Genomic DNA, 26413 nt, shown 5'->3' on the forward strand with positions numbered 1-26413 from the left:
AAATAATATAAATGCAAAGTACTGGTACCATGTTTCATGAGCTGAAATGAAAGATCCCAGAAATGTTCTATGAGCTGAAAAAGCTTATTCCTCTCAAATTTTGAGCACAAATGTGTTAACATCCCTGTTAGTGAGCATTTCTCCTTTGCCAAGATTTTCCATCCACCTGACAGGTGTGGCATGTCAAGAAGCTGATTAAACGGCCTGATCATGACACAATTGCACCTTGTGCTAGGGACAATAAAAGGCCACTCTAAAATGTGTAGTTTTGTCACACAACACAATGCCCCAGATGTCTCCAATTTTGAGGGATCGTGCAATTGTCATGCTGACTGCAGGAATGTCCACCAGAGCTGTTGCCAGAGAATTGAATGCTAATTTCTCTACCATAAGCCGCCTCCAACGTGGTTATAGAGAATTTGGCAGTACGTCCAACTGGCCTCACAACCGCAGGCCACGTGTATGGCATTGTGTGGGCGAGCGATTTGCTGATGTCAACGTTGTAAACAGAGTGCCCCATGGTGGCGGTATGGTATGGGTATGCATGGACAACAAACGCAATTGCATTTTATCGATGGCAATTTTAAAGCACAAAAATACTCGATGAGATCCTGAGGCCCATTGTCGTGCCATTCATCCCACCATCATCACCTCATGTTTCAGCATGATAATTTACGGCCCCAGTTCTTCCATGGTCTGCATTCTCAGCAGACATGTCAACCACGGAGCATGTTTGGGATGCTCTGGATCGACGTGTACGGCAGTGTGTTCCAGTTCCCGACAATATCCAGCAACTTCGCACACACATTGAAGAAGAGTGGGACAACATTCCACAAGCCACAATCAGCAGCCTATGCGAAGGCGATGTGTTGCTCTGCATAAGGCAAATGGTGGTCACACCAGATACTGACTGGTTTTCTGATCCACAACCCTACCTTTTTTGAAGGTATCTGTGAAATCCATAGATTAGGGCCTAAGGAATTTATATAAATGTACGGATTTCCTTATATGAACTGTAACACAGTAAAATATTTTATATTGTTGCATGTTGCGTTCATATTTTTGTTCAACATACCTGTGAAGTGTACCTTTGACCTTTTTGTAAGCCAGGGAACAACACTCTAGTGGACCCTAACCATATCCTTATTTTTTAAATATGTATTTATATATGTTCCAAGTAATAAGTACAAACCTCATGGCACGACAGAAACATTGAATGCTCTCCCAACCAAGAGGTTGCAAGTGTGCACTGTTACGTTGTTGGTGATAATTGGACAATTATTAACTTGATTCTGGGCAGCTTTTCGCAAAGTCAGAAATGCATTCTTGCCAATAAGTCTGTCCATACCTTTTTGTTGCTGAACAAGCAACCTAGTGGTTTAGCTGCACTGGAGCTGTCACTGCCGTCTTCCTGGAAGGAATAAGTGGACCAAAGTGCAGCGTGGTGAGCGTACATTTTCATTTAAAATGTCACCAACAAAACAACAAACGAAGAAACAACCGTGAAGCTTATAGGGCTATAGTGCCACTAACAAAGATAACTACCCACACTCAAAGGAGGGAAAAAGGGCTACCTAAGTATGATTCCCAATCAGAGACAACGATAGACAGCTTTCCCTGATTGAGAACCATACCCGGTCAGAACACAGAAACAAAGAAACATAGAAAACAAAACATAGAATGCCCACCCTGACCTAACCAAATAGAGAAATAAAACGACTCTCTAAGGTCATGGCGTGACAGGAGCAGTACATTTCAGGTTGCTCCAGACTTAGAGGTTGAGTTCAAATCCCATTTAAGGCTAAGTCAGAATTGTGGTCACAGTACAAAATCATTGAAGATTTTACAGTAATTTAAATCAGCATAGACAGGTTGCTTGTTCAGCAACAAAACCATCACGTGTAAAACAGAAGGGGCTTAGATCTCCAAATGTTGTTTTTGAAATAGATTGTTGTTGATTAGCTAGCTAACACATTTTTGCTATATTAGCATTTGCATGAAATAAGTCAAAACAAAAACAAGACAAGACATCAAGAACAAAAAAAAAACTGGCTGAAACAAGCCACCTACCATTCTCCATATGGCAGCTTCTTGTCATTGTTGCTAGCTATCTGACTATTCAGAATCATAACAACGCACTGCTTTTGGCAACATCGATGCGTACGCATCCTTTTTGCGACGTTGTCAGCAAACCCATTTATACAGCAGCATACTGGTAATTTTATAGATACATTTACTTTATATTTACTGCAACTCAAGAAGTTCAGAAATCTATGAATGGGAATAAATATATAGAGAATCTCCATTAAACATCGACCCGGTGGTGCAGGAGGATCTGCAGCTGGCTAGCAACCAGGAGGTTGTGAGTTCAAATCCCAAGTGAGGTTAAGTCTCAAGCAATCGGCATACAGTCCATTGACACTTTATGTTATCATGTGGCTTCACATGTTATCACATTAACTTCACAAATGATATGAGATCACGTGTTCACGTGTGAAATTCATGTGGTTTATCCGTAAGGGAGTGCCCCTTGACTCAACAGATCGGCAGACTCACTGACACCCGTTTTTCTCGTGTCATTTTTACCACAGATAGAGGACACTCAGAAGAAAGGCAGAGAGAGGCATCAGGCTTCATGCCAGGTCTTTCCAAGTAGCTATTCCATCAAGATGCTGCAGCCTTGACTAATGGGTTTGCATCAAGGAGCATTGTAATGTACAGTAGTTTGCACTTTAACTACTTTTGCTCTCAGTGGCAATTCTCTCAACTGCAAGATTATGGAAAATAGAAGACTATGGAAGATATTGCTGCATTTTGTCATATAGAACCTAATATAAGGGGCAACACCACCATACAGTCAATGCTATCAAATGTCAAGAGTTGTTCACCCATTTTACTTTTTATCAAAGGTAATGTAACGAAATGCTAAATAGAGGATGAAAAGTTGAAACAATCAGAAATGCTTGTGCTGTACTGATATGAAACCAATATGTCCTGGTTTGTGGAATTCATTCTAGTATCATTTATCAAAATCCACTGTGTCAGTGCTTCATATTGAATGAGGCTAAATTCAGAGACCAAGTTCCACCAATCAGACTGCAGTAAAATTATAAGATTGTGAATACTTACCGGTAACCTACTCAGTATTGTATCTGTATCTGTTAAAATAACTGTAGTGATTTGGATGAGCATATTTCAATACCAAATGCGATGATTAATTTACAGTTTAACCAGACAACATATGATTCAATGATGTACTGTAAATCGATCCAATATGAACCACAGATAATTTACACGGGACTTCCTATCATCTAATTCTCTGTCTTAACTCCCACACACACACACACACACACACACCTCTCTCCCCTCTCTTTCTCTCTTCCCTCACTCACTATCCCTCTCTTTCTCTGCTTCTCTCCCTCCCCATCTATCTCAAGTTGGCTTTACCTGATGGTCTTGGCTGCCTCTCCCAGAGCACACACCCACACAGAGAGAGCGAGGGGGAGATTAAAAAATAAAAAAAATGCACCTGTCATTCTCCCTGTTTCCAAATGATACAGCTCAGGTCTGGGGTTACACATTTGTGCCCAGTGGATCAGTCCTCCTGACAGACAAGTAGAGGGCCATTTATCAGCTCTGAGATTACATCTTCAATGCCAACCACAGCCAGTTGGTAAGCTGGGAGTAGTCTTAGACATGATAGATTTTTTTGTATTTTTTAAATGGCTCTTCCTTAGAGACAGGCTAAAATTCTCATTTCGTTTTCTGATATTGTTTGCCAGTGTTGCTTCCTGGCATTGTTGGCAGCCTCTACTCTGCGATTGCAAATTCACCAACAATGAACACAGCAACATAACCCCAGATACACCTGCTGGAGCGCGTGCTACGGGTGGGTGTTGCCATCGTGACCAGTGAACTGAGATAAGGCGGAGCTTTACCTAGCATGGACTTGTAGATGACCTGTAGCCAGTGGGTCTGGCGACGAATATGTAGCGAGGGCCAGCCGACAAGAGCATACAGGTCGTAGTGGTGGGTGGTATAAGGTGCTTTAGTAACAAAACGGATGGCACTGTGATAAACTGCATCCAGTTTGCTGAGTAGAGTGTTGGAAGCTATTTTGTAGATGACATCGCCGAAGTCGAGGATCGGTAGGATAGTCAGTTTTACTAGGGTAAGTTTGGCGGCGTGAGTGAAGGAGGCTTTGTTGCGGAATAGAAAGCCGACTCTAGATTTGATTTTAGATTGGAGATGTTTGATATGAGTCTGGAAGGAGAGTTTACAGTCTAGCCAGACACCTAGGTACTTATAGATGTCCACATATTCTAGGTCGGAACCATCCAGGGTGGTGATGCTAGTCGGGCGTGCGGGTGCAGGCAGCGAACGGTTGAAAAGCATGCATTTGGTTTTACTAGCGTTTAAGAGCAGTTGGAGGCCACGGAAGGAGTGTTGTATGGCATTGAAGCTCGTTTGGAGGTTAGATAGCACAGTGTTCAAGGACGGGCCGGAAGTATACAGAATGGTGTCGTCTGCGTAGAGGTGGATCAGGGAATCGCCCGCAGCAAGAGCAACATCATTGATATATACAGAGGGTCATATATTGCCTAATTTGAAGGCAGAGATGAGACTGTGGATAGTAGGTAACTGCCCTGCTCCACGTCCGTCCTGCCCTTTAGTTGTCAAGGAAGAAAGGTCCAGGAAAAGTCAGATCCGCTGCCACTCCATAATTCAAATATGTGGTAACTGCAAGTCTGTTTACAAGCGTCTGCTAAATAACGATTATGTTTCATTTTCATCTGTTCATCAGCCAAACTGCTTCTCATCTCCTATACTCTGGCTCCCTCTATTGGGGAAATATTTACTCTACAATGCCCTAGAGTCATTTAAAAAAAAACATTATTTAACTAGGTAAGTCAGTTAATTAAGAACAAATTCTTATTTTACAATGACGGCCTACCCCGGCCAAACCCTCCCCTAACCCGGACAGTGCTGGGCCAATTGTGCCCCGCCCTATGGGACTCCCGATCACGGCCCAGTTGTGATACAGCCCGGGATCAAACCAGGGCCTGTAGTGACACCTCTAGCACGGAGATGCAGTGCCTTAGACCGCTGTGCCACTCGGGAGCTAACTCTGTAACTAATTACAGTGTAACTAAACAGTATAAGAGCACCACAGTAGTCATACTTTTAGAGAAAATCCGTCTGAGATTAGGCTACCACTTTTAAATGAGCATAACACACATTTTTGGGATTATGTTTTTCTGACCTAAATATATGCATTACCCTAGACCTTGAAAAATATCAAGATTGTGGTGGAATTGGCAGTCCATCATAATAAACTCCTTGTAGTAGTGCATTCATTTGGGGGCTTTCTACTCTGGAACTTGGACCATCAACTTTGCAGTTAGAGGACAAATGCACAAGCTACCTGCCCTGTGCCATAAAGGTCTAGACCTCTTAGCAGAGACAGTAGTAGGCTTGGCCTATACCTGAATACAGGGAGGCAACACGATTCCCCATCTCTTGAGAAGTGGAGCCGTAATGGGAACATCAACATAAGCTAAATATGATGTGGCTGTCCATGGTACTGATTTCTCTGTGTGTGTGCCCAAGTAGAAAAAACATGTTGACTCACCCTACTTGTAGAGAAATGCCAACAACATCCTCCTCTTTCATGTTGCCTAAATGGTCTAGGACTCTGTCAAACTTTTATTTTTATCTATTTTAAATTGTTTGCTTTTAGTTTTTGTTGTCCTATGCAGCCTGGCTAAAATACTTGCTCCCTAGCCTAACTTCCTTTCATGGGCAACGATATGCCAGGACAGCTAGTTAACATTAGCATACTTATGCCTACATGTTGAACTTCCATTATCTTAGGCCAGGGGCATTATGTATTAATTTATGGTTGGATCAGAATCACCGTTATATTCATTGGCCAGTACAGAGAATTAAGTAAAAGTCCAAATCCCTATCTCTATACATGGTTAATTTAGGAAAGTGACGATTTTAGCAAGCCACCGGAAGAATGAGATGCAACAAAGCAAGTGTTTTCTATCAGTAATGATGTTTGGCTTGTGATGTGATTGATGTGAAGACAAATCCAAAATGGCTTCCCTTGACACTTTTTTTTTGTGAGAAAGGACCATTCACAATTGAGATGACTCAGTTTAGCTCAACGCTCATTGGCTATTATTTTGTAGATTTTTTATCAAGGGAGGCCAAATGCTCATTGTATTCAACGCTAATGCCAGAAACAATGTCATACTCTTTCTGACCAGACAGTATCATATAGATACGCTACACATACACAGACAGAGGGGCGCTGTTTCGTTCGCTCGTATGCTTTAACCAGTTAGATACAATCAGCCGCATGCGAATTGAATGACATTTATGAGAGACAAAAATACATTATTTTTTGATTATTTTTTGTAAATTGTTTTCGGAAGCCTGGCTTCCCTTTGCAAACATGAATACACGACACTGATAAATGATCAACAGCACTGCTCAAGAGTGATATTGTCTTCATTGTGACAGGGAATGGTTATTTTATGTCCAATCCAGACTGGCGCGCAATTTGCAGTGCGTATCCCCCCCCACAACAGCGTTCACTAAACCCCTGCCTTCTGAGATGAGTATACGCACTGAGTGGGGAAGGGGTAGGCTATATTTTCAATGAGGAAAACAGTGTCTGTCAAACGTCACATGGGGCTGGGACCGATTGCTTCCTGAAATGCTGTTCATCGTTGTATTTTTTTCCCCACTACGGTACTAGTATTAGGCTTTTCATTCATTTCTGTATCGGTTTATTATTTCTTCCGCAATGATAAGCAAAGTAAAAAATGCGATGTCCACGCTGGTGGGTGGAATGATGCCCCACGGTCACAACCAGCACCACGGATCCGGGAACGTTCACCACCAGAACTGTCACCAGGACGGTCTGCCTCCACGGTTCCCCTACGGTCGACCTGAGTTTCTGGATCTTACACCAGAGCTTCTTCAATACTCGACAGAACATGCTTCTCGACCGGTGCTGACGTTGAAGAGGGACAGCAGGCTTCCCTGGCGGACGGGATACGCAGAGTGAGTGGTTTCTCGACGTGTCATTTATAGGGATTTACAAAAAATGCCAAACATTAAAATGCAACTGTCAGATTGAATGTTGTAGGCCAAGGATAATTTGCACTGTTGACAATAAACTGTTTCGTTTTGGGGTAGCTTTTTATGGCGAATATGGCCTCCGTGCTGCTATTGCAAATTCACCCGAGAGCACAGCTGCAACCTGGACTCAGGGGTATAACATAACATAGTAAACGTAAATCCAGGACACAACAATAAAAAATAAATTGTAAATCTTTATTTAACTAGGCAAGTCAGTTAAGAACAAATTCTTATTTTCAATGACAGCCTAGGAACAGTGGGTTAACTGCCTGTTCAGAACAACAGATTTGTACATTGTCAGCTCGGGGATTTGAACTTGCAACCTTCCGGTTACTAGTCCAACGCTCTAACCACTAGGCTACCCTGCCTCCCCAATTAGTAGAATATGTTACGTTTTGTATGGTGTGTATTCATTTCTCGACGTCTGTCAATAATTTCTATGATATGTTACATATTACAATTCATATGATATGCTACAAATTGCAATTTGTTGTGGCTAACATTAGCTAGGTGGCTAACATTATCTAGGCTAGGAATTATGGGTTAAGGTTAGGCGATAGGTTAAAGGGTTTTAAGATTAGCGGAATGGTTAGCTAACATGCTAAGTAGTTGCAAATTAGCTAAAAAGTAATAAGTAGTTGCTAAAATGCTGAACTGTCTGTGATGAGATTCAAACACGCAACCTTTAGGTTGCTAGAAATTCGAGTTAAAAGCCTACCACCCTATTTTCGTTTTTGCCTTAAGTAACCTTCTGTTTTATTTAACCGTATCAAGTAGCATATTATACTGATGAGTGTCTCGGATTAACATTTACTATATTACGTCTAGTCAATGACGCCAGGCTGCACAGGCTGCTGCTGCTGTAGCTGACGACGCTATAGCAACCTATTGTGTGGTTACTTTAAAACGGTGAGAATCCCTCAATGTCCACTCACTGCATAGACTGACATTGCAACAATAATCAGCTACATATGTTGCAGTTTATTGTATCTAGTATTTTATAGGATCTCACATGTAGAACAAACAAAAACATTGAAATGCTACATACGTAGAGTAAGTGATTGTCTCCAGTAGTAGACTATCATAATCTGTCCACATCACTGTTATCATCCTTTTCTCTGGACACATATTAATAGGACCATGTGCCTGTAAGCTATTCCGGTGGAAATTAGTATCTTATACGATAGGGGTAGACTGTGTACTAGGCCTACTGCTTGACATTTAGTTTCTTTCATAAAGATTCAATAAGTCCCATAGTTGACACAAAAAAAAAAAATGTAATGTAGCCTACGTGTTTTAGGCGTAAAGGCATGCTTGAAAGTAACAAAAGGGAGGGAGGGACAATTATCAACATTACTTGACATGAATGTCATACAAACTAATATCAAACATCATGCTAACTTTACCCCGGTACAGTTGAAAGGTAAGGTTGTCTCTGAACATGCAAAGTGCAAAGAACAGTTGACAAAGAGCACCTGTGTGGAAGTGTTTGAAAATGCATGTCAGTGTAGCCTACTCTTCATAAAACTGTAGCTACTGACTACAGCATATGAAGTGTCCAGTAAAAACCTATTTCTATGTAGCCTATCCATTCTACCCTATACAAATGTTTGTAGTTTATACGTAGTTTATATTCTCAGGAAGACATCCTGTGATATTGAGTTAGTCCTGCATGTTTCTACAACAGTACAAGACTACCTGTGTTTCCAGCTACAATAAAGCAATAAACCATCTAATACAAAGCATGCAGTTCCTATCACCTCCCAAGGTAATTTCATTCACTCTATTGGGTAGAATGTGCTGCCTGGTTGATTCAGGGGAGAGGGGGAAAAAAAACCTCTCAGCATCATTCCAGACCTGCCATCTCTCAAGAGGGGGAGTCAGTGGAGGCTGACTGGTGGATTCCTACATTTCCAGACCTAGGTGGGTTATACCATTGTATGAAACCCACCCCCGGCCGTCTCCTCAAAGACCCTGAGAAATAAATCTGAGAAAGAGCTGAGTCATCCAAGGGGTGAGACAGACAGAAATACAGGGGGGTTGCAATGAAGTGAAGAAGAAGCAGGGATTTTACAATTGCAGGCAGGATGAAAGAAAGGATTCTCACTCCCAAGCAGCAGCAGAATAGAACGAAGGCGAATGTAGGAAAATGCGTCACACAATTATTAAAGGGTTATTATACACAGCGTTTACAAAAACATGCATCATGGAGTCTGATTATTGTAAACAGCGTCATATATACAGAATCTCTTTATTTCACCAAACTGCAATTTGTTCTAAATTACGGACATTAAAAGTGTACATAGGCTACTGTACTTTCAGTATTGCCTATATTCTATTTTGCAATGGAGAAGAATGTAGTTGTTCTCTTCTTCGATGGAGAATTACTACATCCATCTCCTTCCCACTGTTTCTAAAGTGCAGTACAAACCACTGCTGTAATGGACCGAGTGGAAACAATGATCACACATCGACTCTGAACTCCCCAGTTGGAGAGAGAGTCCTGATCTGCACGGGTCAGTTTTTTGGAGTTGCACCCACCCCATGCCAGACACATCAATTCCGAGCTCCACCCGATACCTGACATCAAGATAGTTTTCTCCACAACCCGACCAACCCGCATAGATTTGTTTCCGAGAGCTGATACATTGTTTTTATGACTCCAAAACAGTAGGCTATTCCCCTTCCCCGCATTAATTACACTTAACAAAAATACCAACGCAATATGCAAAAAATTCAAAGATTTTACTGAGTTACAGTTCATAAGGAAATCAGTCAATTAAAATAAATGAGGCCCTAATCTATGGATTTCACATGACTGGGAATACAGATATGCATTTGTTGGTCACAGATACCTTAAAAAAAGGTAGGGGCATGGATCAGAAAACCAGTCAGTATCTGGTGTGACCACCATTTGCCTCATGCAGAGTGACAAATCTCCTTCAGAGTTGATCAGGTTGTTGATTGTGACCTGTGGAATGTTAACCCACTCCTCTTCAATGTGTGTACGAAGTTGCTGGATATTGGCGGGAACTGGAACACGCTAGCGTACACATCGATCCAGAACATCCCAAACATGCTCAATGGGTGAGTATGCAGGTCATGGAAGAAGTGGGACATTTTCAGCTTCCAGGAATTGTGTACAGATACTTGCAACATGGGGCCATGCATTATCATGCTGAAACATGAAGTGCTGGAGAACTTCCAATTTCCATAGATAAAATGCAATTGTGTTTGTCCATAGCTTGAGCCTGCTCATACCATAACCCCACTGCCACCATGAGGCACTCTGTTCACAATGTTGACATCCGCAAACTGCTAACCCACACAACGCCGTACACGCTGTCTGTTATCTGCCCGGTACAGTTGAAGTCGTTTACGACGTCGAACGGCAGTCAGGTGTGACTGCCAGGCTCGAATCGGTCTTATGTAGCAAATGTTTTTTTACATTGGATAAAAGTAGAGACTCGGGGCTAGAAAATGGTATATCATACACTACAGTTGAGGAACAATGGGAAAGCAATTCTGCTTTGAAAGTTGTTACACTTGTTGCCTCACTTTTGAGAAAATGGCCTTTGAATGTTTTGGTACACCTCCTGAAGAGCTATTCTTTGTCTACACACATTCAGCATCGTTCACACCCTCTTACGCTTTAGCCCCAGCCATCTCTAAGGGAGCCGTGTCTGAATCCTGGCTTAGGAAGGCCACCAACAATTCTGAGATTTCCATACCCAACTACAACATTTTCCGTCAAGATAGAACTGCCAAAGGGGGAGTAGCTAGCCTGCAAAGTTCTGTCATATTTTCCAGGTCTATACCCAAACAGTTTGAACTTCTAATTTTTTAAATTAATCTCTCCAGAAATAAGTCTCTCACTTTTGCCGCCTGCTATCGACCCCCCTCCGCTCCCAGCTGTTCCCTGGACACCATTTGTGAATTGATCGCCCCCCATCTAGCTTCAGAGTTCATTCTGTTAGGTGACCCAAACTGGGATATGCTTAACACCCCGGCAGTCCTACAATCTAAGCTAGATGCCCATAATCTCACAAATCAAGGAACCCACCAGGTACAACCCTAAATCCCTAAACATGGGCACCCTCATAGACATTATCCTGACCAACTTGCCCTCCAAATACACCTCCGCTGTTTTCAATCAGGATCTCAGCGATCACTGCCTCATTGCCTGCATCCGCTATGGGTCCGCGGTCAAACGACCACCTCTCATCACTGTCAAACGCTCCGTAAAACACTTCTGCGAGCAGGCCTTTCTAATCGACCTGGCCCGTGTATCCTGGAAGGATATTGACCTCATTCCGTCAGTTGAGGATGCCTGGTCATTCTTTAAAAGTAATTTCCTCACCATCTTAGATAAGCATGCCCCGTTCAAAAAATGCAGAACTAAGAACAGATATAGCCCTTGGTTCACTCCAGACCCGACTGCCCTTGACCAGCACAAAAACATCCTGTGGCGGACTGCAATAGCATCGAATAGTCCCCACGATATGCAACTGTTCAGGGAAATCAGGAACCAATACACACAGTCAGTCAGGAAAGCAAAGGCTAGCTTTTTCAAGCAGAAATGTGCATCCTGTAGATCTAACTCCAAAACGTTTTGGGACACTAAAGTCCATGGAGAACAAGAGCAGCACCTCCCAGCTTCCCACTGCACTGAGGCTAGGTAACACGGTCACCACTGATAAATCCATGATAATCGAACATTTCAATAAGCATTTCTCAACGGCAGGCCCTGCCTTCCTCCTGGCTACTCCAACCCCGGCCAACAGCTCCGCCTCCCCCGCAGCAACTGGCCCAAGCCTCCCCAGCTTCTCCTTCACCAGACAGCAGATGTTCGGAAAGAGCTGCAAAACCTGGACCCATACAAATCAGCTGGGCTAGACAATCTGGACCCTCTCTTTCTAAAACTATCCGCCGCCATTGTTGCAACCCCTATTACCAGCCTGTTCAACCTCTTTCGTATCGTCCGAGATCCCTAAAGATTGGCAAGCTGCCGCGGTCATCCCCCTCTTCAAAGGGGGTGACACTCTAGACCCAAACTGTTACAGACTTATATCCATCCTGCCCTGCCCATCTAAAGTCTTCGAAAGCCAAGTTAATAGACAGATCACTGTCCCCCCATACCTTCCCACCATACCTTCTCCGCTGTGCAATCTGGCTTCCGAGCCGGTCACGGGTGCACCTCAGCCACGCTCAAGGTACTAAATGATATCATAACCGCCATCGAAAAAAGACAGTACTGTGCAGCCATCTTTATATACCTGGCCAGGGTAACTCCCGAGCAGCAAGCTCGTCCTTAACCTCCTCCGAGACGCTGTGCAGGAACATGTCGAACAGTGCTTCCTGGTTCCAAGCACTCTCCGCTGCCGACGTGCGGAAATCAACCACATAGTCAGTCAGCCACCCTGTGGGCGTCCTGCCGGAGCTGGACTAGGCTCCGGGCAGCTTCTCTCCCGGAGAACGGGGCATCAAAAACCTTCCTCACCTCTCGCACAAACCCCTCCAGACTCACGCACATGACCGGCTGTTGTTCCCATACGGTGGTAGCCCAGGTGAGAGCCCTCCCAGACATCAACGTGATGAGGTAGGCTATCTGGGAGCGATCCGAGGGGAAGGAGGAGGGCCGAAGCGCGAAAATGAGGGCACACTGAGCTAAAAATGCCAGACAGGTGCTCGGCTCTCCATTAAAGCTTTCCAGGGGAGGTAAACAGGACTCCCGGGATGGTGGAGTTGCCATTGGGAAGGTGCTGCTAACCGCTGAGTTACTGGGGGGCGGTGGGGTTACCACCGTGGCTGCCCCCCAGACAACCCGCGGAATTGCTCCAGCAGCATGTACAACGCCCGGTCATCGCGATCAGCGAACGTTTGGACCTTATCCATAAGACCATGAAGCAATTCATGTCAACAATGTATTTGTTGCTAAAGCTGTTGCATACAGAGTTCTGGTGCCAAATTCGTCTGAAAAGTACACCTTGGAGAATTATGCTTGTGGTCTTGTGACCATTTTGAGAAATCATTTAATTATAAGTGCAAATGTAACTTCTCAAGAGCCTGTAAAGTACAAAATGGTTTTCTTTCACTATGTGTGACCCATGGGATTAAATGGGTAAAATAAACAATTCCCATAATCAAATAGTCTACAGGCTTTAAAAATAGCCTACATTTATTTAGTAGGCTAAAGGCTACTCAAGCATTTACCAGCAGCACAGGTTTTAACTTTATATGGCCTGTGTATGGTCTAAATCAGGTATTCCCAAACTGGGCTTTGCGCAATGCCTTCGGATATATGCCAAATTACATTTTTCCCCCCACATTTTCAAACAGTCCATTTATATTTTTTCCAACTGCACTATACATTTGGGTGTTTTTTTTCTCGTTAACTATCTAGTGTTCAGCAATATAACAACACAATGTCAAATACAGGTAGCCTAGTCAAATAATTAACATCAAATCACATTAACCGTTACTCTCTCGTGGGTGAAACCTTCACTCTTGTGCAGACATTTAGAAACAAAACATGCCAATTTGAAAAATAAGCCATGTGTTTGAGTGAAAATTTAGACAACTTTTGAGTAGTAAGACATGTATAAAAGCAACAGATACCATTAATAAGAAGGGGCTAGAAGCATTGTATATGGTGAGCCACCGAGTGGCTAGGACAGGCAAGCCTCATACTATTGTGGAGGACTTCTTCCTGCTGCCGTGGATATGGCTGGGACAATGTTTCAAAATGCATCAGTGACATGGCAGGAGATGTTTTGAAACAATTACTGTTTTGCATACAAGCTACTGATCTCTATGCGTTACAGCTGGATGAGTCAACAGACGTGGCGGGCCTGGCACAGCTCCTGGTATATGTCCTTTACGTTTATGGGGGGTCAATTAAGGAAGACATCTGCTTCAGCAAACCACTAAAAACCAGGACAACAGGGGAGGATATAAGTACTGGACAGCTTTGTGACATGAAGTGGACTTTGGTGGTCAAGATGTGTTGGTATCTGTACTGATGGCGCAAAAGCCATGACAGGGAGACATGCGTGCAAGCAGTTGCCCCCAACGCCACTGGATACACTGCAGCATCCACCAAGAGACTCTTGCTGCCAAGGGAATGCCTGAAAGCGTGAAAGACGTTTTGGACAGTGAAAATGGTTAATTAATTTTGTTAAAGCAAGGCCCCTGAACTCTCGTGTATTTTCTGCATTATTCAATGATATGGGCAGCGACCATGTAACACTTTTATAACATACAGAAATGCGCTAGTTATCGAGGTGCAAAGTATTGACACGTTTTTAAAAATTGAGAAATGACCTTAAAGATTTCTTTACTGACCTTCATTTTCACTTGTCTGACCTCTTGCATGATGATGAGTTTCTCACACGACTGGCCTATCTGGGTGATGCTTTTTCTCGCCTCAATGATATGAATCTAGGATTACAGGGACTCTCCGCAACTATATTCAATGTAAAGGACAATATTGAGGCTATGATTAAGAAGTTGGTGCTCTTCTCTGTCGACATTAACAAGGACAACACACACGTCTTTCCATCATTGTATGATTTTTTTTGTGTGCAAATGACCGCAAGCTTACGGACAATGTCAAATGTGACATTGCGAAGCAAAAGAACGAGCTGGGTGCGCAATTACGCAGGTACTGTCCCGAAATGGACGACACAAACAACCATTGCAAAATATTTTCAGTCTCCTGAGTTGGAATAGGGTTTTGTCGTTCCCGCTTCACGACTGTAATGGTGTGCTTGGACCCTTGTGAAGGTTGACCTGTTTAAAGGTCTTACTCACATTGGCTGCAGCTGGTGCTCTCATGCATGTTTCATTGTTATTTGCCTCGACGCAAGCATAGAAATAGTTTAGCTCGTCAGGTAGGCTCGTGTCAATGGGCAGCTCTCGGCTGTGCTTCCCTTTTTAGCCTGTAATGGTTTGCAGGCCCTGCCACATCCGACGAGTGTCAGAGCCGGTGTAGTACGACTCGATCTTAGTCCTGTATTGATGCTTTGCCTGTTTGATGGTTCATCGGAGGACATAGCTGTAACGGTTTTCTTCGTGAGAAGGAGAGTCGGACCAAAATGCGGCGTGTAGATTACGATCCATGTTTATTGTGACTATAGCAACACGAATCTAAATACAAACACTATCAAAACAATAAACTTAATGAAAACCGAAACAGCCTAAACTGGTGCAAACTAACACTAAGGACAGGAACAATCACCCACAAACACACAGTGAAACCCAGGCTACCTAAATATGGTTCCCAATCAGAGACAATGACGAACACCTGCCTCTGACTGAGAACCATATCAGGCTGAACATAGAAATAGACAAACAAGACATGAAACATAGAATGCCCACTCAGATCACACCCTGACCAATCAAAACATAGAAAATACAAAGTAAACTATGGTCAGGGCGTGACAGTACCCCCCCCCCCAAGGTGCGGACTCCGGCCGCAAAACCTGAACCTATAGGGGAGGGTCTGGGTGGGCATCTGTCCGCGGTGGCGGCTCTGGCGCTGGACGTGGACCCCACTCCATGACAGTTTTAATCCCCCTCCTAAACGTCCCTAAATAGGTTACCCACCACAATGATAACATGGGACAGAGGGACAGCTCGGGACAGAGGTAACTCGGGACAGATGGGTAGCTCAGCACTGAGAGGAAGCTCAGCACTGAGAAGAAGCTCAGCACTGAGAGGAAGCCCAGGCAGGTAGTAGAAACTACCAGAACCTGGCTGGCTGGCGGTTTCAGCAGATCCTGGTCGACTAGCAGATCTGGAAGAATCTGGTCGACTGGCGGATCTGGGAGAATCTGGTCGACTGGCGGATCTGGGAGAATCTGGTCGACTGGCGGATCTGGAAGAGTCTGGTCGACTGGCGGATCTGGAAGAGTCTGGTCGACTGGCGGATCTGGAAGAGTCTGGTCGACTGGCGGATCTGGAAGAGTCTGGTCGACTGGCGGATCTGGAAGAGTCTGGTCGACTGGCGGATCTGGAAGAGTCTGGACGACTGGCAGATCTGGAAGAGTCTGGACGACTGGCAGATCTGGAAGAGTCTGGTCGACTGGCAGATCTGGAAGAGTCTGGTCGACTGGCAGATCTGGAAGAGTCTGGTCGACTGGCAGATCTGGAAGAGTCTGGTCGACTGGCAGATCTGGAAGAGTCTGGTCGACTGGCAGATCTGGAAGAGTCTGGTCGACTGGCAGATCTGGAAGAGTCTGGTCGACTGGCGGATCTGGAAGAGTCTGGTCGACTGGCGGATCTGGAAGAGTCTGGACGACTGGCAGATCTGGAAGAGTCTGGACGACTGGCAGATCTGGAAGAGTCTGGTCGACTGGCAGATCTGGAAGAGTCTGGTCGACTGGCAGATCTGGAAGAGTCTGGTCGACTGGCAGATCTGGAAGAGTCTGGTCGACTGGCAGATCTGGAAGAGTCTGGTCGACTGGCAGATCTGGAAGAGTCTGGTCGACTGGCAGATCTGGAAGAGTCTGGTCGACTGGCAGATCTGGAAGAGTCTGGTCGACTGGCAGATCTGGAAGAGTCTGGACGACTGGCAGATCTGGAAGAGTCTGGACGACTGGCAGATCTGGAAGAGTCTGGACGACTGGCAGATCTGGAAGAGTCTGGACGACTGGCAGATCTGGAAGAGTCTGGACGACTGGCAGATCTGGAAGAGTCTGGACGACTGGCAGATCTGGAAGAGTCTGGACGACTGGCAGATCTGGAAGAGTCTGGACGACTGGCAGATCTGGAAGAGTCTGGACGACGGGCAGATCTGGAAGAGTCTGGTCGACTGGCAGATCTGGAAGAGTCTGGTCGACTGGCAGATCTGGAAGAGTCTGGACGACTGGCAGATCTGGAAGAGACTGGTCGACACAGACTGGCTGCTCTGGCTGCTCCATGCTGACTGGCAGCTCTGGCTGCTCCATGCTGGCAGACTGCTCTGGCTGCTCCATGCTGACTGGCAGCTCTGGCTGCTCCATGCTGACTGGCGGCCCTGGCTGCTCTGGCTGCTCCATGCTGACTGGCTGCTCCATGATGACTGGCAGCTCCATGATGACTGGCAGCTCTGGCTGCTCCATGCTGACTGGCTGCTCCATGCTGACTGGCAGCTCTGGCTGCTCTGGCTGCTCCATGCTGACTGACTGCTCCATGCTGACTGGCTGCTCCATGCTGACTGGCTGCTCCATGCTGACTGGCTGCTCCATGCTGACTGGCGGCCCTGGCTGCTCCATGCTGACTGGCGGCCCTGGCTGCTCCATGCTAACTGGCAGCTCTGGCGGCTCCTTGCAGACTGGCAGCTCTGGCGGCTCCTTGCAGACTGGCAGCTTTGGCGGCATCCTGCAGACAGGCAGCTCTGGCGGCTCCTTGCAGACTGGCAGCTCCTTGCAGACTGGCAGCTCCTTGCAGACTGGCAGCTCCTTGCAGACTGGCAGCTCCTTGCTAACTGGCAGCTCCTTGCTAACTGGCAGCTCTATGCTAACTGGCAGCTCTATGCTAACTGGCAGCTCTATGCTAACTGGCAGCTCTATGCTAACTGGCAGCTCTATGCTAACTGGCAGCTCTATGCTAACTGGCAGTTCTGAACAGGCGGGAGACTCCGGCAGCGCTGTAGAGGCGGAAAGCTCTGACAGCGCTAAACAGGCGGGAGACTCCGACAGCGCTGAAGAGAAGGAAGGCTCTGGCAGCGCTGGACAGGCGAGGCGCACTGTAGGCCTGATGCGTGGTGCTGGCACTGGTGGTACTGGGCCGAGGACACGCACAGGAAGCCTAGTGCGGGGAGCTGCTACCGGAGGGCTGGGGTGTGGAGGTGGTACTGGAAAAACCGGACCGTGCAGGCGCACTGGAGCTCTTGAGCACCGAGCCTGCCCAACCTTACCTGGTTGAATGCTCACGGTCGCCCTGCCAGTGCGGCGAGGTGGAATAGCCCGCACTGGGCTATGCAGGCGAACCGGAGACATCGAGCGCAAGGCTGGTGCCATGTAAGCCGGCCCAAGGAGACGCACTGGGGACCAGCTGCGTAGAGCCGGCTTCATGGCATTAGGCTCGACGCTCAATCTAGCCCGGCCGACACGCGGAGCTGGAATATACCGCACCGGGCTATGCACCCGCACTGGAGACACCGTGCGCACCATTGCATAACACGGTGCCTGTCCGGTCTCTCTAGCCCCCCGGTAAGCACAGGGAGTCTGCCCAGGTCTCCTACCTGGCGTAGCCATACTCCCTGTTAGCCCCCCCCCAATAAATTTTTGGGGCTGCCTCTCGGGCTTCCTTGCCAGCCGTGTTCCCTCATATCGCCGGCTCCTCTCTCCGGCTGCCTCTGCTCTCCTAAGTGCCTCCACCTGTTCCCATGGGAGGCGATCTCTTCCAGCCAGTATCTCCTCCCAAGTGTAACAGCCCTTGCCATCCAAAACGTCCTCCCATGTCCATTCCTCTTTACGCTGCTGCTGCTGCCTGTTGACACGCTGCTTGGTCCGTTGGTGGTGGGTGATTCTGTAACGATTTTCTTCGTGAGAAGGAGAGTCGGACCAAAATGCGGCGTGTAGATTACGATCCATGTTTATTGTGACTATAGCAACACGAATCTAAATACAAACACTATCAAAACAATAAACTTAATGAAAACCGAAACAGCCTAAACTGGTGCAAACTAACACTAAGGACAGGAACAATCACCCACAAACACACAGTGAAACCCAGGCTACCTAAATATGGTTCCCAATCAGAGACAATGACGAACACCTGCCTCTGACTGAGAACCATATCAGGCTGAACATAGAAATAGACAAACAAGACATGAAACATAGAATGCCCACTCAGATCACACCCTGACCAATCAAAACATAGAAAATACAAAGTAAACTATGGTCAGGGCGTGACAATAGCGGGATTTCTTATAAGCTTCCGGGTTAGAGTCCCACTCCTTGAAAGCGGCAGCTCTAGCCTTTAGCTCTGTGTGGATGCTGCCTGTAATCCATGGTTTCTGGTTGGGGTATGTATGTACGGTCACTGTGGGGATGACGTCATCGATGCACTTATTGATGAAGCCAATGACAGCTGTGGTGTACTCCTCAATGCCATTGGAAGAATCCCGGAACATATTCCAGTCTGTGCTAGCAAAACAGTCCTGGAACTTAGCATCTGCTTCATCTGACCACTTTTTTATTGATCTAGTCACAGGTGCTTCCTGCTTTAATTTTTGCTTGTAAGCAGGAATCAGGAGGATAGAATTACAGTCAGATTTCCCAAATGGAGTGTGAGGGAGAGCTTTGTATGCATCTCTGTGTGTGGAGTATAGGTTGTCCAGAGTTTTTTCCCCCTCTGGTTGCACATTTAACATGCTGATGAAAATTTGGTAAGACGGATTTAAGTTTCCCTGCATTAAAGTCCCTGGCTACTCAGAGAGCCGCCCCTGAGTGAGCGTTTCATTGTTTGCTTATGGCAGAATACAGCTCACTCAATGCTATCTTAGTGTCAGCCTCTGACTGTGGCTGGCACACACTTACCAATATCTGAACAGGAGAGCCTCATCGAAATTGCAACAAGCTGTTCTGTGAAAATGTAATTTAAATCAGAAGCAACTGCCAGATTTCTGAGTATCCGGTCTTGGCAAATCGCGTGGTTAAGATACTGATGCCCTTTGCATCCACGTACCTATGTGAGAGTGGATTCTCGGCCCTCACTAGCATGAAGACTAAATACAGGCACAGACTGTGTGTGGAAAATAATTTAAGACTGAGATTCTCTCGAGTTATGTGCATCCTTTCAAGTACACCCTTTTCATTAACCTGTGGTGAGTTATTCATTATTTGTGATGCCCAAATAAGGTTTTATATGTAAGATGGCTAAATAAAGAGCAATTATATGTTGTTGTTGTTATTATACAATTATATTATTTGTGCCCTGGTCTTATAAGAGCTCTTTGTCACTTCCCACGAGCCAAGTTGTGACTCAACCTCCTTATGTTTAATAAATGTATTGTATAGTGTGTGTGTGTGTGGCAGGCTTTCAATGATGGCAAACAACAACATGTGAGAGTGCGCTGACCCTGGTGCTACAGGGGGTACGCAGCTGGAGGTTGAATGTTTGAAGGGGTACGGGACTATAAAAAGTTTGGGAACCACTGGTTTAAATTAACAAAAACTCAGGTAATTATGTTAATTCAAGCTATCTTAAGCAAATACCTGCTTGCACTTTTTGTGGGCTGTGTATCATTCTATCATTCCTTCTTGTCCACAATGACTCCAAAATCCTTCCAAACCAGGGATTTCACTCATGTAGCACCTGTTTCCACGATGGTGTATTCCACCATCACAACCTTTTATTTATCCTGTTACGTTATCTATTTTTGTGTGCGTTAAACTAGCCAGGGAAAGTACACTTGGCAACGTAGTCACAAGTGGGGGAGGGAAAATAAGCTCTTCACGTGGACAAATTAGGAATGTTTCAGCACCACACTAATAATGGACAGTTCCCTGCTCCACTACGTGTGTGGTTGGTACTCTAGGCTACCATATCTGGCTCACCGCTTACCGAATGGAATTTGCAACACAACAAGCTCCTGGGTTTGTAAAAAAAAAATAAGAATCTGACCCACTTTGCAGGCTAAAGAACTGTCTCTTCAGACTAAAAGCACTCTGGCATCCAGGTCCTTTGGACTCGAGAGAGTCCTTCCCCTCATCTCCTCCAGCTCCTAGCACTCCAGTTCCTAGAAATGTATTTTACCTAGATCACCTATGATGGGGCACTTAACCATGCCTCACTTAACCATGCCTCACACACACACCACATAATGCATCACTGTAATTGAGGCAAAACTTACAATAGATTTTGCACTGGAATGTTTCTATTATTGCATTGAACTTTTAATCTTTGTTATTTTACTCTACAGCAGTACTGTGGTTTTTGGCTTTGACTCGTGTTATTAAATTGTTCATGCCCCCTTATTTGAATGCACTTATTGTAAGTTGCTCTGGATAAGAGCGAGTGTTGCAATGTCAATGTGATACCCTCTGGGCATCTATTTAAGCTTATTAACCTCTAAACAGAGAAGGATGCTCATTGTAGAACCTATTGACCCACATGTTTTATTTAAAAATTGCTTCTGGTGCTATCCCTAAAATCAGGGTGCTATCCCTAAGATCTGGGTGCTATCCCTAAGATCTGGAAGGTGGCGCAAGTCTTCCCCATTCACAAAGGCAGGGATACTTCGGACCTAGATAACTACTGCCAAATTTCTGAACTATCTTGCCTTGCAAAATTATCCGAAACACTGGCAAACTCTCAGCTAATAACGGTTTTAACTTCAAATTATATTCTTAATTTGTATTTTTTATTTAACCAGGTAGGCTAGTTGAGAACAAGTTCTCATTTACAACTGCGACCTGGCCAACATAAAGTACAGCAGTTCGACACATACAACACAGAGTTACACATGGAATAAAACAGTCAATAATACAGTAGAAAAAAAGAAAAGTCTATATACAGTGAGTGCAAATGAGGTAAGGGAGGTAAAAGGCAATAAATAGGCCATGGTGGCGAAGTATTTACATTATAGCAATTAAACACTGGAATTGTAGATGTGCAGAAGATGAATGTGTGCAAGTAGATATACTGGGGTGCAAAGGAGCAAGATAAATAAATACAGTATGGGGATGAGGTAGCTTGATGGGCTGTTTACAGATGGGCTATGTACAGGCTCAGTGGAATGTGAGCTGCTCTGACAGCTGGTGCTTAATGCTAGTGAGGGAGATATGAGTCTCCAGCTTCAGTGATTTTTTTGCAGTTTGTTCCAGTCATTGGCAGCAGAGAACTGGAAGGAAAGGCGGCCAAAGGAGGAATTGGCTTTAGGGGTGACCAGTGAAATATACCTGCTGGAGTGCGTGCTGCTATGGTGACCAGTGAGCTGAGATAAGGCGGGGCTTTACCTAGCAGAGACTTGTAGATGACCTGGAGCCAGTGGGTTTGGCGACGAGTATGAAGCGAGGGCCAGCCAACAAGAGCGTACAGGTCGCAGGGGTGGGTAGTATATGGGGCTTCGATGACAAAACGGATGGCACTGTGATAGACTGCATCCAATTTGTTGAGTAGAGTGTTGGAGGCTATTTTATAAATGACATCGCCGAAGTCGAGGATCAGTAGGATGGTCAGTTTTACGAGGGTATGTTTGGCAGCATGAGTGAAGGATGCTTTGTTGCAAAATAGGAAGCGGATTCTAGATTTAATTTTGGATTGGAGATGCTTAATGTGAGTCTGGAAGGAGAGTTTACAGTCTAACCAGACACCTAGGTATTTGTAGTTGTCCACATATTCTACATATTTGTAGTTGTCCACATAAGTCAGAACCGTCCAGAGTAGTGATGCTGGACGGGCAGGCAGGGGCGGGCAGTGATCGGTTGAAGAGCATGCATTTAGTTTTACTAGCATTTAAGAGCAGTTGGAGAGTTGTATGGCATTGAAGCTCATCTGGAGGTTAGTTAACACAGTGTCCAAAGAAGGGCCAGAAGTGTACAGAATGGTGTTGCCTGTGTAGAGGTGGATTAGAGAATCACCAGCAGCAAGAGCGACATCATTGATGTATACAGAGAAGAGAGTCGGCCCGAGAATTGAACCCTGTGCCAACCGCATAGACTGCCAGAGGTCCAGCCAACAGGCCCTCCGATTTGACACACTGAACTCTATCAGAGAAGTAGTTGGTGAACCAGGCGAGGCAAACATTTGAGAAACCAAGGCTGTTGAGTCTGCCAATAAGAATGTTGTGATTGACAGAGTCGAAAGCCTTGGCCAGGTCGATGAATAGGGCTACAGTAATGTCTCTTATCGATGGCGGTTATGATATCATTTAGGACCTTGAGCATGGCTGAGGTGCACCCATGACCAGCTCTGAAACCAGATTGCATAGCGGAGAAGGTACGGTGGGATTCGAAATGGTCGGTAATCTGTTTGTTAATTTGGCTTTCGAAGACCTTAGAAAGGCAGGGTAGGATAGATATAGGTCTGTAGCAGTTAGGGTCTAGAGTGTCTCCCCCTTTGAAGAGGAGGATGACCGCGGCAGCTTTCCAATCTTTGGGAATCTCAGACGATATGAAAGAGGTTGAACAGGCTAGTAATAGGGGTTGCAACAATTTCGGCAGATCATTTTAGAAAAAGAGAGGGTCCAGATTGTCTAGCCCGGCTGATTTGTAGGGTTCCAAATTTTGCAGCTCTTTTAGAACATCAGCTATCGGGATTTGGGTGAAGGAGAAATGGGGAGGCTTGGGCGAGTTGCTGTGGGGAGTGCAGGGCTGTTGACCGGGGTAGGGGTAGCCAGGTGGAAAGCATGATTATTGACATTTTCAATTATAGTGGATTTATTGGTGGTGAGTGTTTCCTAGCCTCAGTGCAGTGGGCAGCTGGGAGGAGGTGCTCTTACTCTCCATGGACTTTACAGTGTCCCAGAACGTTGTTGAGTTTGTGCTATAGGATGCAAATTTCTGTTTGAAAAAGCTAGCCTTCGCTTTCCTAACTGCCTGTGTATATTGGTTCCAAACTTCCCTGAAAAGTTAAATATCACGGGGGCTATTCGATGCTAATGCAGAACGCCACAGGATGTTTTTGTGCTGGTCAAGGGCAGTAAGGTCTGGAGAGAACTAAGAGCTATATTTGTTCCTGGTTCTACATGTTTTGAAAGGTGTGTACCAGTCTGGTTTTAGACCTGGACATAATACATTTATGAAACGGTGCTAAATGGCTTGATAAGATAATCCATCCACCTGACAGGTGTGGCATATCAAGAAGCTGATTAAACAGCATGGTCATTACACAGGTGCACCTTGTGCTGGGGACAATAAAATTCCACTCTAAAATGTGCAGCTTTGTCACACAACACAGACGTCTCAAGTTGAGCGAGCTTGCAATTGGCATGCTGACTGCAGGAATGTCCACCAGAGCTGTTGCCAGAGATTTTAATGTTAATTTCTCTACCATAAACCGCCTTCAATGTCATTTTAGAGAATTTGGCAGTACGTACAACCGGCCTCACAACAGCAGACCATGTATGGCATTGTGTGGACGAGTGGTTTGCTGATGTCAACGTTGTGAACATAGTGCCCCATGGTGGTGGTGGGGTTATGGTATGGACAGGTATAAGCTACGGACAACAAACACAATTGCATTTTCTCGATGATCCCGTGACGAGATTCTGAGGCCCATTCTGTGACCAACAGATGCATATCTGTATTCCCAGTCATGTGAAATCCATAGATCTGGGCCTAATTAATTTTTCAATTGACTGATTTCCTCATGAACATGTTGCATTTGTATTTTTGTTCAGTATAAATAATATTGGTCTATCTGCAAAAATCTGTAACGTTCATCTGTATGCAGATGACACTTATGTACGCTATTGCCCCTACTGCTGAACAGGCTATGTTGGAAAATGGAAATGTATGTTTTATGTTGTTTTCTATTTGTTGTAGAAATATGTAAGATGTTTTACATATTTATGAATTGGATGGTTCTCTCAGCGAGCAGGTTCCCACCTATAAATATATGGGCTTTTGGATTGACAAAATGTTGACGTTTAAAAAAACAGATGAGCTGGTTAAAAAGTTAATATTGAAAGTAGCCTCTCCCCAAATAGCAGGAAGCAGTTGTACAGGCAACTTTCCTGAAAGCTCCTTACTATGGGCAACACCATTTATCAGAATGCAGCAGCCGCTACTCTAAAACCCTTGGCTACAGTGTACCATAGCGCTCTTTGCTTTATCACAGGTGACAGGTATAATACTCGTCACTGCATCCTTTATAAGAAGGTCGTCTGGACCTCTCTAAATTCCCGTAGATCACTTCATTTCTCCCTTTTTGTTTACAAGCTTCCAACATATCTCACTTCTCTGCTAAAGTATACAAATATGAGGCAGCTAATCTTGTTGTCCCTCTTGTTTTGAATCATTTACAAATCTCATTAAATCTCAAATCCCTGGTGCCAATAGGGCAGTTTAGAATGCTGATGAGGAATGAACTCACTGAAGTTTCCGAGTGTTTTGGTTGATTTGTAATAATTTAATAATGTATGTTGTAGTTTATTTTTTTCAGTTTTATTGAATTATCATATTGATGTGTGAATTATTTGTTCTCGGGGCACCATTGAGAATGAGACCCTGGTCTCAATTGGGCTTACCTCAAAAAAGACAAGTTAAATATACAAAAATAAAGACACAGTTAACTGAGTGAGGCTGGGATAAATGTGAAGCAGCAGTGTGCTGATGTTCATCATTGCAATACAGTTGTTTCAGTTGTTAAGTTAGAAACCCTATGGCAAACCAGACAGCTAGCAATGCTTTTCTAGACTTGGAACAATATGGAGCTCTTATGGTGAATATTTTCACATTGGGTGCATACCCCAGACTGTACTGTTCTCGATCACACAGTGCATTCACACACAAGCACTTCCTCGGAGCGGTTGCCTAATAAACGATTTGCAAACAACAGAAGTGTCATGTCATACAGTATGCTGTGAAAGCTTTTGGGTGGGAACAGAGACACAATAAGCCTTACTGTAGTGGAATTCAAAGGACGACTCTAACCTTTTTCAAAGTTGGCATGCTGGAGCTCAAGTCTTTTGAATTATGCTTATAGCAGCAATCCATCTCAGTGAGCATGGCATCAATTAACTGTAACTAGACACTACCTTCCACTATATTCCACTTTAAAAGCCTCTAGTCAAATTATATTAGATGCAGAATGTACAATAGCCAGAAAAGGCCAGGACATGGTCAATGGTATGCTTGAACACTGCCTAAACAAGACCCTTTTAGAACCTTTTATTAGCATCTTCCCCCCCCACTAAATATTTTTTTGCCACCCTCCTTATCTCATTTTCAAGAGAACAGCCTCCAAGTTTCATATCAGATCTGATCAACGATCACGTCTTATAAACTATACATATTAGTGAAGTAGTATATACAATAACCAGTCAAAAGTTTGGACACACCTACTCATTCAAAGGTTTTTCTTTCAATTGTACTATTTTCTACATTATAGAATAATAGTGAAGACATCGAAACTATGCAATAACACGCATGGAATCATGTAGTAACCAAGTAAAAGTGTTAAACAAATCAAAATATATTTTAGATTCTTTGAAGTAGCCACCCTTTGCCTTGATGACAGCTTTGCACACTCTCAGGCAGCTTCATGAGGAATGATTTTCCAACAGTCTTGGAGGAGTTCCCACATATGCTGAGCACTTGTTGGC

General features: G+C 44.8%; 1 protein-coding gene across 1 annotated transcript in view; it reads left to right on the top strand.

Annotated features, from left to right (window-relative positions):
* Window positions 1–6619: 6619 nt before the first annotated feature.
* The window catches only part of ppm1j (protein phosphatase, Mg2+/Mn2+ dependent, 1J), a 50124-nt gene continuing 30330 nt past the window's right edge, over window positions 6620–26413 (top strand). The window contains exon 1 of the mRNA XM_021609266.2: window positions 6620–7077. Coding sequence (XP_021464941.1) covers window positions 6818–7077 — 260 coding nt within the window. The 5' untranslated portion in view covers window positions 6620–6817. The remainder of the gene's footprint in view (window positions 7078–26413) is intronic.

This window comes from Oncorhynchus mykiss, chromosome 7 (assembly GCF_013265735.2).
Source record: "Oncorhynchus mykiss isolate Arlee chromosome 7, USDA_OmykA_1.1, whole genome shotgun sequence".
In the NCBI taxonomy this organism is placed as follows: domain Eukaryota; kingdom Metazoa; phylum Chordata; class Actinopteri; order Salmoniformes; family Salmonidae; genus Oncorhynchus; species Oncorhynchus mykiss.